The sequence below is a fragment of the Bos grunniens genome, chromosome 3 (genome assembly GCF_055505025.1).
Source record: "Bos grunniens cultivar Pamir isolate PY7600 chromosome 3, Bosgru_T2T1.0, whole genome shotgun sequence".
NCBI lineage: Eukaryota > Metazoa > Chordata > Mammalia > Artiodactyla > Bovidae > Bos > Bos grunniens.
In genome coordinates this window covers 3071463-3083625 of record NC_141167.1, presented here as the reverse complement: position 1 = coordinate 3083625, position 12163 = coordinate 3071463, and the positions used below count along the sequence as shown (strand labels likewise).

The window sequence follows — 12163 nt, the reverse complement described above, 5'->3', positions numbered from 1 at the left end:
ATGCACGTACATCATCATGGCATCTATTCCTGGAGACTGGACGCCCCACCTCTCCACTCACGGGGCTCCTGACACCCCAGTCTTCCCTTCGCATCCCTCTGGCCACCATCCATGGACTCCGGCATGGTCAGCCACGCCCCTCCTCCCACCACAACCTCCTCTGGGCCCACGGCGTTCTTACGCTGCTCCTGAAGACCCCTGCTGCTCTCAGAGCAGGGCCTCTGCTGAAAAGCTTCCTGGCCTGCAGACCACATCACCTCCCCCGAGGGAGGATCCAGAAGCACTGCCCACCTTTACCCGACAGGCTACTTCCGGGGGTCCTGGACCCCCCAAGCCCACTCAGCTTCTCTTCCTGCCCTGCCCAGTCCACTACAGTGCCAGGCATTTTCCTGGTAGCCCCCCTACAAAGGAGGACGACAGAGCCTTTCCAGCACAAACCCAGGGGGCGGTCACTAGTGGGGAGACGACAGATCAGTGCCGCATCGTGGGGCCCCCAGGAGCACGGCCCCAGGACCGTCCACGGGCCCCAGTGCCCAGTGCTCAGGGCATGCGCGGCTCTTCAGGGTGGCCGCTGCCATCGTGGCTGTGGGTGGGTGGTGGCGCTGCTGAGCCCACAGCCAGAGGGTGTGGGTGTAGCCGGAGTGGCCGTGCGGTGCGGGGGCTGCTGACACTCACAGTGGAGACGGCTTCAGAACCAAAACGCCCTTTAGGCCGAATCTACTGAAACAAACACGTTCATTTCAATGCGATCTGGTGGCATGTTAGCAAGACTGTTGTCCATCTCAGGGATCCAGGAAGAGCTAAGCTTTCCTCCCGTGAATGAATGATAATCCCATTTTTATTTATGAAAACTGCCCGATGAGGCTTCTTCCAGGACAGAATCACCCTTGACAGGAGAAGCAAATGATATCAAAGGAAAAACACCGTGGGGCACCCGGACTATGGTCTGAAGCCACAGAACTTGTCACTGCACTTCCAGCTCAGCCTGGGTTGGTGGCCAGCCCCTCAGAGCCACACGCAGGCCCAGAGGAAAGACCCAACACATGAGCAATCCCACCACCAAATTCAAGTCCTCTTTGCCAGGCTCGTCAGCCTCTGAGCATGAACAGGCACTTTGTGGTCTCTGTCAGTTACACAGGCTCTGGGAGGGATTCTTAGTATAGAAACAGTAAAAAGACCACAGGTGCTTTTGACTTGACCAGTAATCAGTAACACATTGGGCAAGATTCAGTAGGTGCATATGGACGATTTAGACCAGAGTTCCGGTTTTAACAGGTGCCTTTTGTGGCCAAAAATCGCATGAGAAGCCAAGAATATGGTCAGACACCCGCCCCCCGAGTTTCCCTTTAATGTTTGTTTAAAGAGCGGCCCTCTCTGCATCTGGACAAGAGCCATGTGTCCTGACCACTGGACCACTCGGGTCTGAGCGCGTCTGCTGCTGGCTCAGGGAGCATCTAATCCCACGCCATCCCGGGTGGAGAACCGAGCGCCCCTCCGGTCTCCCACGGACCCCATGTGCCCGGGGCCCTCCACTTACCCGTACCAGTAGCGAGGGTCGCTGGACATGCAGTGGTTCAGGTTCCGGTGAGCCAGGGCCTTCTTTTTATTGAGGACAAACTCCTGCAGCTTCATCTTCACTTCCGTGCTGGCCACGGCGCCTGGCGCGGGAGAGAGCGGGGCCGGGTGACTGGAGGCTCTAGCCCAGGGCCCCCTGCATCACATGCCGGAAAAGGCAGGACAGTGATGGGCAGGGGTGGTTCCCACTCAGGATGCTGCTGACACCAGAGAGCATCTCGTGGGAAAGAGAGGGATCAAGGAGTTGAAGGGAGAGAGCTTCTTCCCAGGAACATTTTATACAACTGCATTTTCATTTAAAGTGCAGACGGAATCAGCACGAAGACCCAGCGCTACCTAACACAAATCCTCTGCAGAAGGAAGTTCTAATGGTCTTTCATAAGAGGAGGGCCTGAGCTAGCAGTGCAGCTGTGTGGTTTCTTTCCCTGAGGAAGGAAGTTCGGATGGTCTTCCATAAGAGGAGGGCCTGAGCTAGCAGTGCAGCTGTGTGGCCTTTCTTTCGCTGCAGCAAAGAGAGGCCGAGCCTCAGAAGAGGTTTTGTGCCAACTGAAGAACCGTGTCTGAGATAGGGACGAGAGTGACAGCGATGTGGCCCACCTCGCGGGGAGTGGGCAAGGCAAGGGCAGCGGGCAGGGCAGCCGGGGGCCTGGCCAGGCCTGCCAGAGGGACAGTCCTGCTCTTTCCAGCCTACAGCTACCTCCTGAGGTAAGCGTGTCTCACCAAGCGGGACAAGGCTGAAATCTTGTGTTTTGTGCTTTTCTGGTGGTGGTGGTGGTTGTTCACAGCCCCGTTAAAGAAAACCGGCAAACTGGGGAAAAGACACTAATAAAGGCCAAAGCCACCACCCTGTCTCAGGGGCCACTGGCATCTGATCTGACCTCCTCAGAGCTGCAGTGAGACACCAGGGCACGTGGGATCCGTCCATCAGAAACACGGTGTCGTCCCTGTGGTCCACAGAATGCAAACAGCATTTGCAATGGTGGGAAAAGGCTTCACGAGGTGAGCAAAGCCCAGTTCAGAAAACCCGTTCCCGATCGGGAGATGGTTCCAGACATTTCCTTTTGTTTTTGTTAGAAACGACGTTGGCCAACATTTATGAGTAAATATCACCTGCCCACCGCCTTCCCCAGCAGCTCAGATGGTAAAGGCTGCCTGCAGTGCTGGGGCAGACGCAGGTTCCACCCCTGGGTCAGGAAGACCCCCGGAGAAGGAAACGGCAGCCCACTCCAGTATTCTCTATGGAGAATCCCACGGACAGAGCCTGTCAGGCTACAGTTCATGGGCCACAAAGAGTCGGACATGCCCGAGCAACGAACGCTGGTCATCCCCCACACGTAGGATTATTTCCACAGAAGAGATGAACAGAGCAGCTATGAACAACAAAACAACATTAGAACTCTTAAAGAATCTACGTTGTTTTCCAAAATGTCTCTGTACAATGACCACCACATGCCACAGACCAGGAGCCAATGTTTCCCCATCAGTACTCGAGAGTACCAACTAACCCGTGTTTCTATCTATAATAGTACTCAAGAGTACCACCTGACTTGTAGTCTTTATTAGCACTCAGGAGTACTACCTCACCTTGTGCCTCTATCAGGAGTTGGGAGTACCACCTGACTTTGAGTATCCATCAGTACTCGGAGTACCACGTGACCCTTGTCTCGATCAGTACTTGGGAATACCACCTGACCGTGTGTCTCCATCATACTCCAGGGTACCACCTAATCTTTGTTTCTATCTATAACGGTACTCTGGAGTACCACCTGACCTTGAGTGTCCATGAGTACTCAGAGTACCACATGACCCTTGTCTCGATCAGTACTTGGGAGTACCACCTGACCGTGTGTCTCCATCGTACTCCAGGGCACCACCTAATCTTTGTTTCTATCTATAACAGTACTCTGGAGTACCACCTGACCTTGAGTATCCATGAGTACTCTGAGTACCACGTGACCCTTGTCTCGGTCAGTACTTGGGAGTACCACCTGACCGTGTGTCTCCATCGTACTCCAGGGTACCACCTAATCTTTGTTTCTATCTATAACGGTACTCTGGAGTACCACCTGACCTTGAGTGTCCATCAGTGCTCAGAGTACCACGTGACCCTTGTCTCGATCAGTACTTGGGAGTACCACCTGACCCGGCATCTCTACAGTACTCAGGGAGTACCATTCGACCCTATCTACCAATACTTGGGGGTGCCACCTGACTCTGAGTCTCTATCAGTACTCAGGAGTGCCACCTGACCTTAAGTATCCATCAATACTAGGCTGTACCAACTGATCCTTGTCTATCAGTACTCAGGAATACCACTTGGCCTTTCGATTAGTACTCGCATGTACCACTTGACCCCATGTCTCTATAACAGTACCGAAGAGTACCACCTGATCCTTGTCTGTCAGTATTCTGAAGTACCACTCAATCTTGTCTATTAGCACTTATGAGTACTACCTGACCCAGCATCTCTAGAATAGTATTTGAGAGTACCACCTGACCCTTTATAACAGTACTCTGGAGTGCCACTTGCTGCAAACGAGAAGACTGAGTCTCGCTGCCAGGCCCTTGATAACCCCCAGGATGCACTGCTGTTTCTCTCTCTGATGCTCTTCAGTGATGCACTCGGCTCAATGTTCTCTCAGAGCCTTCCTGTGGTGTGTGCAGTGGTGGTGCTGCGGGTCTGTGTGTACACTTTACATTTGTATCCTTTAGTGTGACTTTTTTTTTTTCAGTAATATACTTATCGTCAGCCATCACATGTTAAGGCATGTTTAAACTTCATCATTAATGCTGTTCAGTTCAGTTCAGTTGTTCAGTTGTGTCTGACTCTGTGTGACCCTATGGACTGCAGCATGCCAGCCCTCCCTGTCCATCACCAACTCCTAGAGTTTACTCAAACTCATGTCCATTGAGTCAGTGATGCCATCCAACCATCTCATGCTCTGTCGTCCCCTTCTCCTCCCTCCTTCAATCTTTCCCAGCATCAGGATCTTTCCAAGGAGTCAGTTCTTCACTTCAGGTGGCCAAAGTATTGGAGTTTCAGCTTCAGCATCAGTCCTTCCAATGAATATTCAGGATTTGTTTCCTTTAGGATTGACTGGTTGAATCTCCTTGCAATGCAAGGGACTCTCAAGAGTCTTCCCCAACACCACAGTTCAAAAGCAGCAATTCTTCAGCAGTCAGCCTTCTTTATGGTCCAACTCTCACACCCACACATGATTACTGGAAAAACCATAGCTTTAACTAGATGGACCTTTGTTGGCAAAGTAATGTCTCTGCTTTTTAATATGCTGTCTAGGTTGCTCATAGCTTTCCTCTCAAGGAGCAAGCATCTTTTAATTTCATGGCTGCGGGCACCATCTGCAGTGATTTTGGAGTGATTAATGCTGTAAGTAGGTATTAACAACACCATGTGGCCCGGGGGGCACTGAGGATGGGCAGTCCAGGTGAAATCATTCTGATTCAGTCTCATCAGACCCCTGGCTCCCAGCTCCACACTCTGCTTTTCACATGAGGTTGGCCTTGGTCTCTCGTTTCTCTTTAAAATGTGGCTTATATTCTGATGCTATGAGGTAAGAGAAAATACTTGTCTCTGCCCTCAGTCCCTGGCACAGAGCTCCCAAGACCCTGAAATTTCCTGAGTGATGAGAGCATGAGAAGCACCCTGTGTTCTAATGGGGTGACTCTGGGGGGGGGTGTTCCTGTGGGGGGAGGGTCACCAGCAAGACAAGCCTCATGAGAAGCCCAAAATTCTCAGCTCCACCTGAATCCTCCAGAGAGGAGAGGGGCTGGAGGTGGGGTTGGTAACTGATCACGCTCACGTGAGGAAGCCTCCACAAACCCCCACTGTAGGGGTTCAGAGGGTGTCCAGGTTGGTGAGCACATCCACACCGGGAGGGGGTCCCCCAACTCCACACATCAGAGGCTTCTGCACTTGGAACTCTTCCACACCACCCTCTGTATCTGTTCCTCAGGCTGTTCATCTTCTTAAAACCTAGACTTCCTTATTCATTTATCGGCGGTGCTGGGTCTTGGGTGCTGCCCATGGGCTTTGTCTAGCTGCGGCGAGTGGCGGCTGCTCTCCAGGTGTGCTGTGTGGGCTTCTCACCGCAGTGGCTTCACTTGCAGCAGAGCGCAGGCTCAGTGGTCGTGGCCCACGGGTTCAGCTGTTCCACAGATGTGCTATCTTTCCAGACACATGTCCCCTGTACTGGCAGGCAGATTCCTATCCACAGGACCAGCAGGGAAGTCCCTCATCTTGTTCGACTCAGCCCTGAAGCTGTGAGATGTGATGCTTCCTCTGGGGAGATAGTGTCAGAACTGAGCTAAGTTGCAGGACCGCCCCCACCCAGTGCTGCAGGAATGGCCTCTTGTGGGGAAATCCTCCACGTGCCCGGTGACCAGCAGTGTCAGGGGTGAAGTCCTCTGCGGGACCGGAGTGTACACAAGACTAAAGGAAAAGCATGAGACCAAAGAGCTGCGCTTTCCCAACACTGGAAAGAAAAGACTTGTTTTTTCCTAACTCAAATGTTCAAGAGCTTGTTTTTATGGAATCTATTCTAGTTTTCTCATTGTGATTTTTTTTCTTTCGATTTCCTGGAAGTTTTGAAATTGATCTTTACACTGTTCAGGAAAATAATCAGTTTCATTTTATCCTTGTTTTTCTTGTGTTGAATTTTCATAAATAGGTTCACATTAAAGGCAGCACTCCACTGAGGCCATTTCATGACGGATTTTAGGGTGCCGTGGACGAGGGTCAGGCAGAAGGAACCCCTTGCGAACATAATCGTCCAAGCTGTGGCAGGACCTGAACGAGACCTGCCAGGGAGGCACAAGGAAAGTGCCTGACGCTGAGTGCACCAGGAGTGGTCCACTGGGCTTCGGGGCTTTTGCCTCAGGCCTTCTCGGTGTCCCAGGAGACGACCCACCATCACCGGAGCAGCGAGGCTCGCCCAGGCTACCTGTGTGAAGTGTAAGCGGGTGAGCCAGCTGCCTGGCAGAGCGGCCCAGACCACATTACAGACCCAGCGAGACCCGCACGAAAGGCCAAGGGAATGGTGATGTGACCAGGCGGTGGGAAGTGACCGGAGGTGTAAAATCACACCTCCGCTTTCGAGCAAGGTTCCCTGGGCTCCCTCCAAACGCAGCCAGGGCTGGACTCGGACCATTCTGAACACTTTCAGCCTGATTGTGTCTGTCTCGTCTGAAAAATCCCACTCAGAGAAATGCCGAAATCTGCATATCAGGTGCCCAACACGCAGCCCCCTGGCATTCCTGATGGCCTCTCAGCCCCAGGGGGACACTCGACAAAATGCAAATGGTAGACCACAGCAGGACACAAAGTCCTGCAGGACAGCCCCACCAGGGGCGGGGCGGGAGAAACGGGGACCAAGGGCGGGGCTTGGTGTCTGGCTGCAGTGCTGGGCTGGGGCGACGTCCACTGGGAGGACGAGCAGCAGGACGACCGGAGGGCCTGTCCGAGGAGCTGACCCTCGGGTCCGTCCAAAAGGCCCGAAGGAGTAAACCAAGGTTACTTGGGTCCTCGGGGCACAGGACCCCACTCACTGGGTGTCAGCTGGCCCGACTGGCCCAGGAAGCCCTGTTAACACGGATGCACTTGGCCCTGCAGAGTGCACGGCACGGGCCACACTGGGGAAGTGCTGGCCTCCCTGCTTAGTCACAACCCAGGCTCGCACCACGGGCTCCTGAGCTCTGAGAAGCAACAACAACAAATGTCCGGTGCCAGCAGAGAGGGCACACCCGTGATAAACACAGTGTCGGGCCGGCAGCAGGGCCCAGACGTGGGCAGGGGTGCCTGCGCCATCCAGGGAGACGACCACCTGTCCCTGGGGGCACTGAGGGACCTCCGAGGCGCCCACCAGGCTGGGACACGGATGGTGTTCCTGTTCCCTGAGCCGCCTGCAGGGTCCTCACAGGAGGAGGTGCATCTGACGGGCCCTGGGCCGCCGCGGACACACGAGGCCCTCGTCCAGCTCCAGGGTGGGCGCGGGCACCTTGCCAGGCTCTCATGGAATCAGAGGGAAACGAATGCAAGTCCCCAAGCCCTGACTTCCTCCCCATGAAAAAGACCTGGGAAACCCTGAGAGGAGAGAACTGGGAGCGGACGATGCCGGCTCTGCTCCTCGCCCTCTGGTTATACACGCCCTCGCCTGTCAAAAGACTTCTTTCCCCACCTTAAGTGAAGGCTCCAGCAGTGGCAAGACACGTTCAGTAAATGAGTACACGCTTTGAATTCTTTTACTTAAAAAAATTAATTTCTGCTGATGATCACTCATTCATCTGACAGCCTTACAGGGAATATATTATGTGCCAGCAGTGAACTAGCCGGGGGGTACAGAGGTAAGCAAGACACAGACAGCCCTCTGCCCCGGGGGGGTGTCAGGGTAGTCAGAGGACAAGCGTTCAAGGAAACCCAGGCAGGGAAGGGGCTCTGGGTGGGGCCCACCTGCTGGGGGCAGAGTCCGGGGGCTCAGTGGTCCCCGAAGCAGGTGCCACCAGACATGTCTCTCAGGTTAGCGCCCGCGGAGGGGCTGATCACCCTACAAACGGGACAAGGAACGACTCGCGGGCTGGTGTCCCATCTTCCAGCTCCATCTTTTTTTTTCCCTTTTACAAAACGTAAATTTATTTGGTCTTAGCTGTGGCACACAAACTCTTAGTTGTGGCATGTGGGATCTAGTTTCCTGACCCGGGATTGAACCCAGGCCCCCTGCATTGGGAGTGGGGAGTCTTAGCCACTGGACCTAGCCACTAGGGAAGTCCCTATCTCCACCCTTTTGAACCACTTTTAGGCAAAGCTAACAACTTCTCCAAGTGAGGGCGCCTTCCCCCCGCCCCCCAGGCTGTGGTTCTAACTACCAGAGAGAAATATGCCCTAGTGTTAGTTCCAAACTGTCCAGAGAACAAAGACAGGTCTTCTCTTGGATTTTTTGTTTTTAAATGAATTTAAAGACAGTGTACCTTAGAGTCTTAAACATGGTTATATTAAATAAAACAGATGAAACAGCATGTGTTCATGCTGAGTAAGATGAAAACTGCCATCAACTCTAAGAATTCACTGTTTTACCAAATCAATAGCATTAACTGGCATCAATCAGGAAAACTGCAGAATTATTTAAAATTAAAAGCACCATAAATGTTAAATGTAACAAACCTTTCAATGAAATATTCAAAAAGAAATTCATTTTTTAAAGAACCCCAAGAAACGACACAACGGAAGCTCTGCACTACATTTTCAAATGCTTACAAACTGGAGATGCTAACGCCAGGGCCTCTGTGAGCCACACAAACAAGAATCTCCTTCATAGGTGAGGCCCGAGCAGCGTCCAGCATGCGGCCTGCCAAGCCTGCCTTCTCTCAAGACCACACTCTGAGGGCTGCAGGGCTGATGCAGGCGTGCCAAGTACCCACTGTACACAGTCCCTTATTAATAATAAACCCGACCACCCAAACCCATGAGCTGAACCGCTGGGGCTGCTGCTGTGACGAGCCTGGAGGGGAGAAGAGAACATTCCTACAGCCTGTAGAGGGGCTGCCCGGTGGGCAGAAGAAATTGTTTTTGACTTTGAACAGATTGAAACTGTTTTCAGAAGTCAAATCTTTTCATATTTTGTGAGGCCTGAGATGTTATTTTTATTGGAAGTTTCTGGCAGACGGGGAGGAAGCACTGTAGACCAAGCTGCCTTTGAGCGACCTGGTGAGTCCCTGGGTTTGCTGGTGAGCCGGGCGCACAGGGACTTGCTGACCCTCTCCACCTAGCCCTCGTTCCTCAAAGAACAACCTACCGTCGTAAGATCACGAGGGGCTGTCAGGAGCAGAAGCAGAAGGCGGGACGGGAGAGGGGCGGGGTAGGGAGCAGAGGGTGGTGTGGGAATAGAGGGCGGGGCATGAGAGGGGGCGGTGCAGGGGCGGGGCGGGAGAGGGGGCGGGGAGCGGGCTGGGTGGGAGTAGAGGGTGGGGGTGGGAGCAGAGGGGGTGGGGCAGGAAAGAGGGCGAGGCGGGAGAGGGGTGGGGCGGGAGTAGAGGGTGGGGTGAGACCAGAGGGCGGGGCGGGAGAAGAGGGCGGGGTGGGGCGGGGCGGGAGTAGAGGGCAGGGCAGGTTATGGGGCGGGGTGGTAGAAGAGGGCGGGGCAGGAGAGGGGGCGGGGCCATAGCAGGTCCACTCGGGGACCAGGTAGGCAACTCTGCGGGCTCTGGGTGCCACGTACCTACTGTCCCACAGCAAAGCCCCTCACAGGGTGCCTGTGGGACCACATGCTGTTGTCCGTGGGGCGGGGTCTATGGAAGGCAGCCCCCACGCGGTGGACACAGTGGGAGGCCACAGGGCCTCCAGGATGCTGAGGCCCCTAACTCAGAGCGAGGGCAACCACCCCAACCCCGGCTCACAGTCTCCACTGCACCTTAGAGTCATCCCGGAGTATTAGAAATGAAAGCTGGCGCCCACCCTCCGCCCCAGATAAGTCCATCATGACAGCCTGTGTGCTGGTGACCAGTGCTGCAGGCTCAGGTGTGATCAGCGCCCAGCCATACCCTCAGCACGAGTGGTGGTGAGCGGCCTGTGGTGCAGACCAGCCTCCTGGTGCGGTTGAGCTTGGTGATGTGGACCAGCCTGGCAGGTGGCAGACGGGGGGCATGGGAGGCAGAGGGCAGGGAAGTGGGGACCAAGTGTGATGGGCGCCATCTGGCACAGCTGCCCACGGCAGGGCCGCGATCTGTATTCACAGAACAAGGTGCAGGTGGCCAGCCAAGCCTGCAAGTCCACTTCTCCTGCCGGCCTTCCACCCTCATTTACGAAGTCTCGACTGTGGGCTCGTCGTCATCTCGCCTAATCGCTGTGCTGTAATGAGCTGTCCCACTTGGATTTACCGATTCCTTTCAAATACTGGCACACAAGCTAGACTTCATGTGGGAAACAAACTCTGACCTGCTTTTACACTAAAATTCTATTGGACAGTGAAAGTGCAAATATGCTTAAAATACATTTATTATTTCAAGAGTGAATGCTGTAATAACTGACTGGAAAAGCTGTTAGTTTTGTGTATAAAAACAATGACTAAGAATGTGCAAATAAACAGAGACATAAAGTGAATATGAAGATACTACATTAGTTATATCCGTTTAGGAAAAACAATATGCTTTTTGAAAGAAATTATAAAAATGTACAAAATAATATAGGCATAATAATACAGATTAGATTACGTTTTAATTTAGAAAAGACCAGTGTAAGTTAGGCTGCATTAGAGCCGAGACTTCTGTGGTTTCAAAGGCACCACCAGGAGAGGGACAGGCAGGTGAAGGAAGACCCTCGCGACACCCACGACTGACCAGAGAACGGGCAAGAGACTGGAACAAGGACTCAGCCGGACAGGACATCCCTGTGGGCAGGAGCCCAGGAGAAGACGCTGAGTCCCGCTATGATCAGAGGAAGCAGTGAAGCCAAGGGGCTGCTTCTCAGAGCTGAGATTTAAAGTCACGGCAGGGATGCAGGGCTATAGGACTTCTATGATGTCACTGATGGGGGTGACCAAGTGGTCCAGACACTCTGGAGACTGGCCTCACCTATGGAAGCTGACCTGCTCCACAAGACGTGGCCAAGGGTGTGTGGAGCAGCAGCGTTTGTAAGAGCCCAGGAACAGCCCAAACAGTCACCGACTCTCGAGTGGATGGCACAGCTGTGGGGACCTCAGCAGGAAGTGAAGCCCTCCTGCTACACAAGGACACCATGCGCACAGTGTGGGGCGAAAGGAGGAAATACAGAAGCCTCCATGCTAGCGAGTCCACTGACACCAGTTTGAAAAGCGGTGTTGTGTGTCGGGGTTGCAGGGCCGAGGGGCGTGGCGGCTTCTCCTGAACTGGCCGCAGGTGCTGTGCTGGGGGTGGCTGCACAGTGGTGTGTGCTCGTGGGTAATCCCTGCACACGGAAGTCTGTGCACTATTCTTTATGTACAACACACACCAGTAAAAAGACTTTTTAGACAATTTCAAATAACAGACTTTACAAGGATCTTTAAGACATCTTAGCTGTATCTCGTGTGTATATAAAACTGTATATAAACTTTAAAAGCTTGTTAAAACGACTTGCATGGATGGCTAACCACTTTCAGAGTGTGCCCGTGTGCACAGCTGCTGAGTCACGTCTGACTCTGCAGCCCTTTGGACTACAGCCCGTCGGGCTCCTTTGTCCATACTGGAGTGGGTTGCCATGCCCTCCTCCAGGGGATTTTCCCCACCCAGGAATCAAACTGCATCTCCTGCGTCTCCTGTGGCTCCTGCATTGCAGGTGGACTCTGTACCCGCTGAGCCACGGGGGAACCCAACCACTTTCAGCAGCTGAGGATAAAGGAGTTTCGAGGTTTTTGGAGGTCAGTATGTATTGGTAAAGTGTGCAAAGACTTCTTGTTTTACTCATGAGCATGAGAAGAGTAAACCACCATCTGGTCAGGATGTCGAGTCCTGACACGGGTAGAAGTGCACAGCCTGACATACCTTCAGGATTAACAGGGCACCCATGCGTGCACCTGAGCTCTGAGGTCTTGGCAGAAAGGACCAGAGCCTGGGAAAGTCTACC

The 12163-nt window shown here is 53.4% G+C and overlaps 1 protein-coding gene across 11 annotated transcripts in view; it reads right to left on the bottom strand.

The window, feature by feature from the left end:
* The window catches only part of HDAC4 (histone deacetylase 4), a 287523-nt gene that overhangs the window by 80230 nt on the left and 195130 nt on the right, over positions 1-12163 (bottom strand). For all 11 annotated transcript variants that reach the window (XM_086394178.1, XM_086394182.1, XM_086394186.1 and 8 more), the window contains one exon: positions 1538-1658. In XM_086394178.1, the coding sequence (XP_086250304.1) occupies positions 1538-1658 (121 nt within the window). The remainder of the gene's footprint in view (positions 1-1537; positions 1659-12163) is intronic.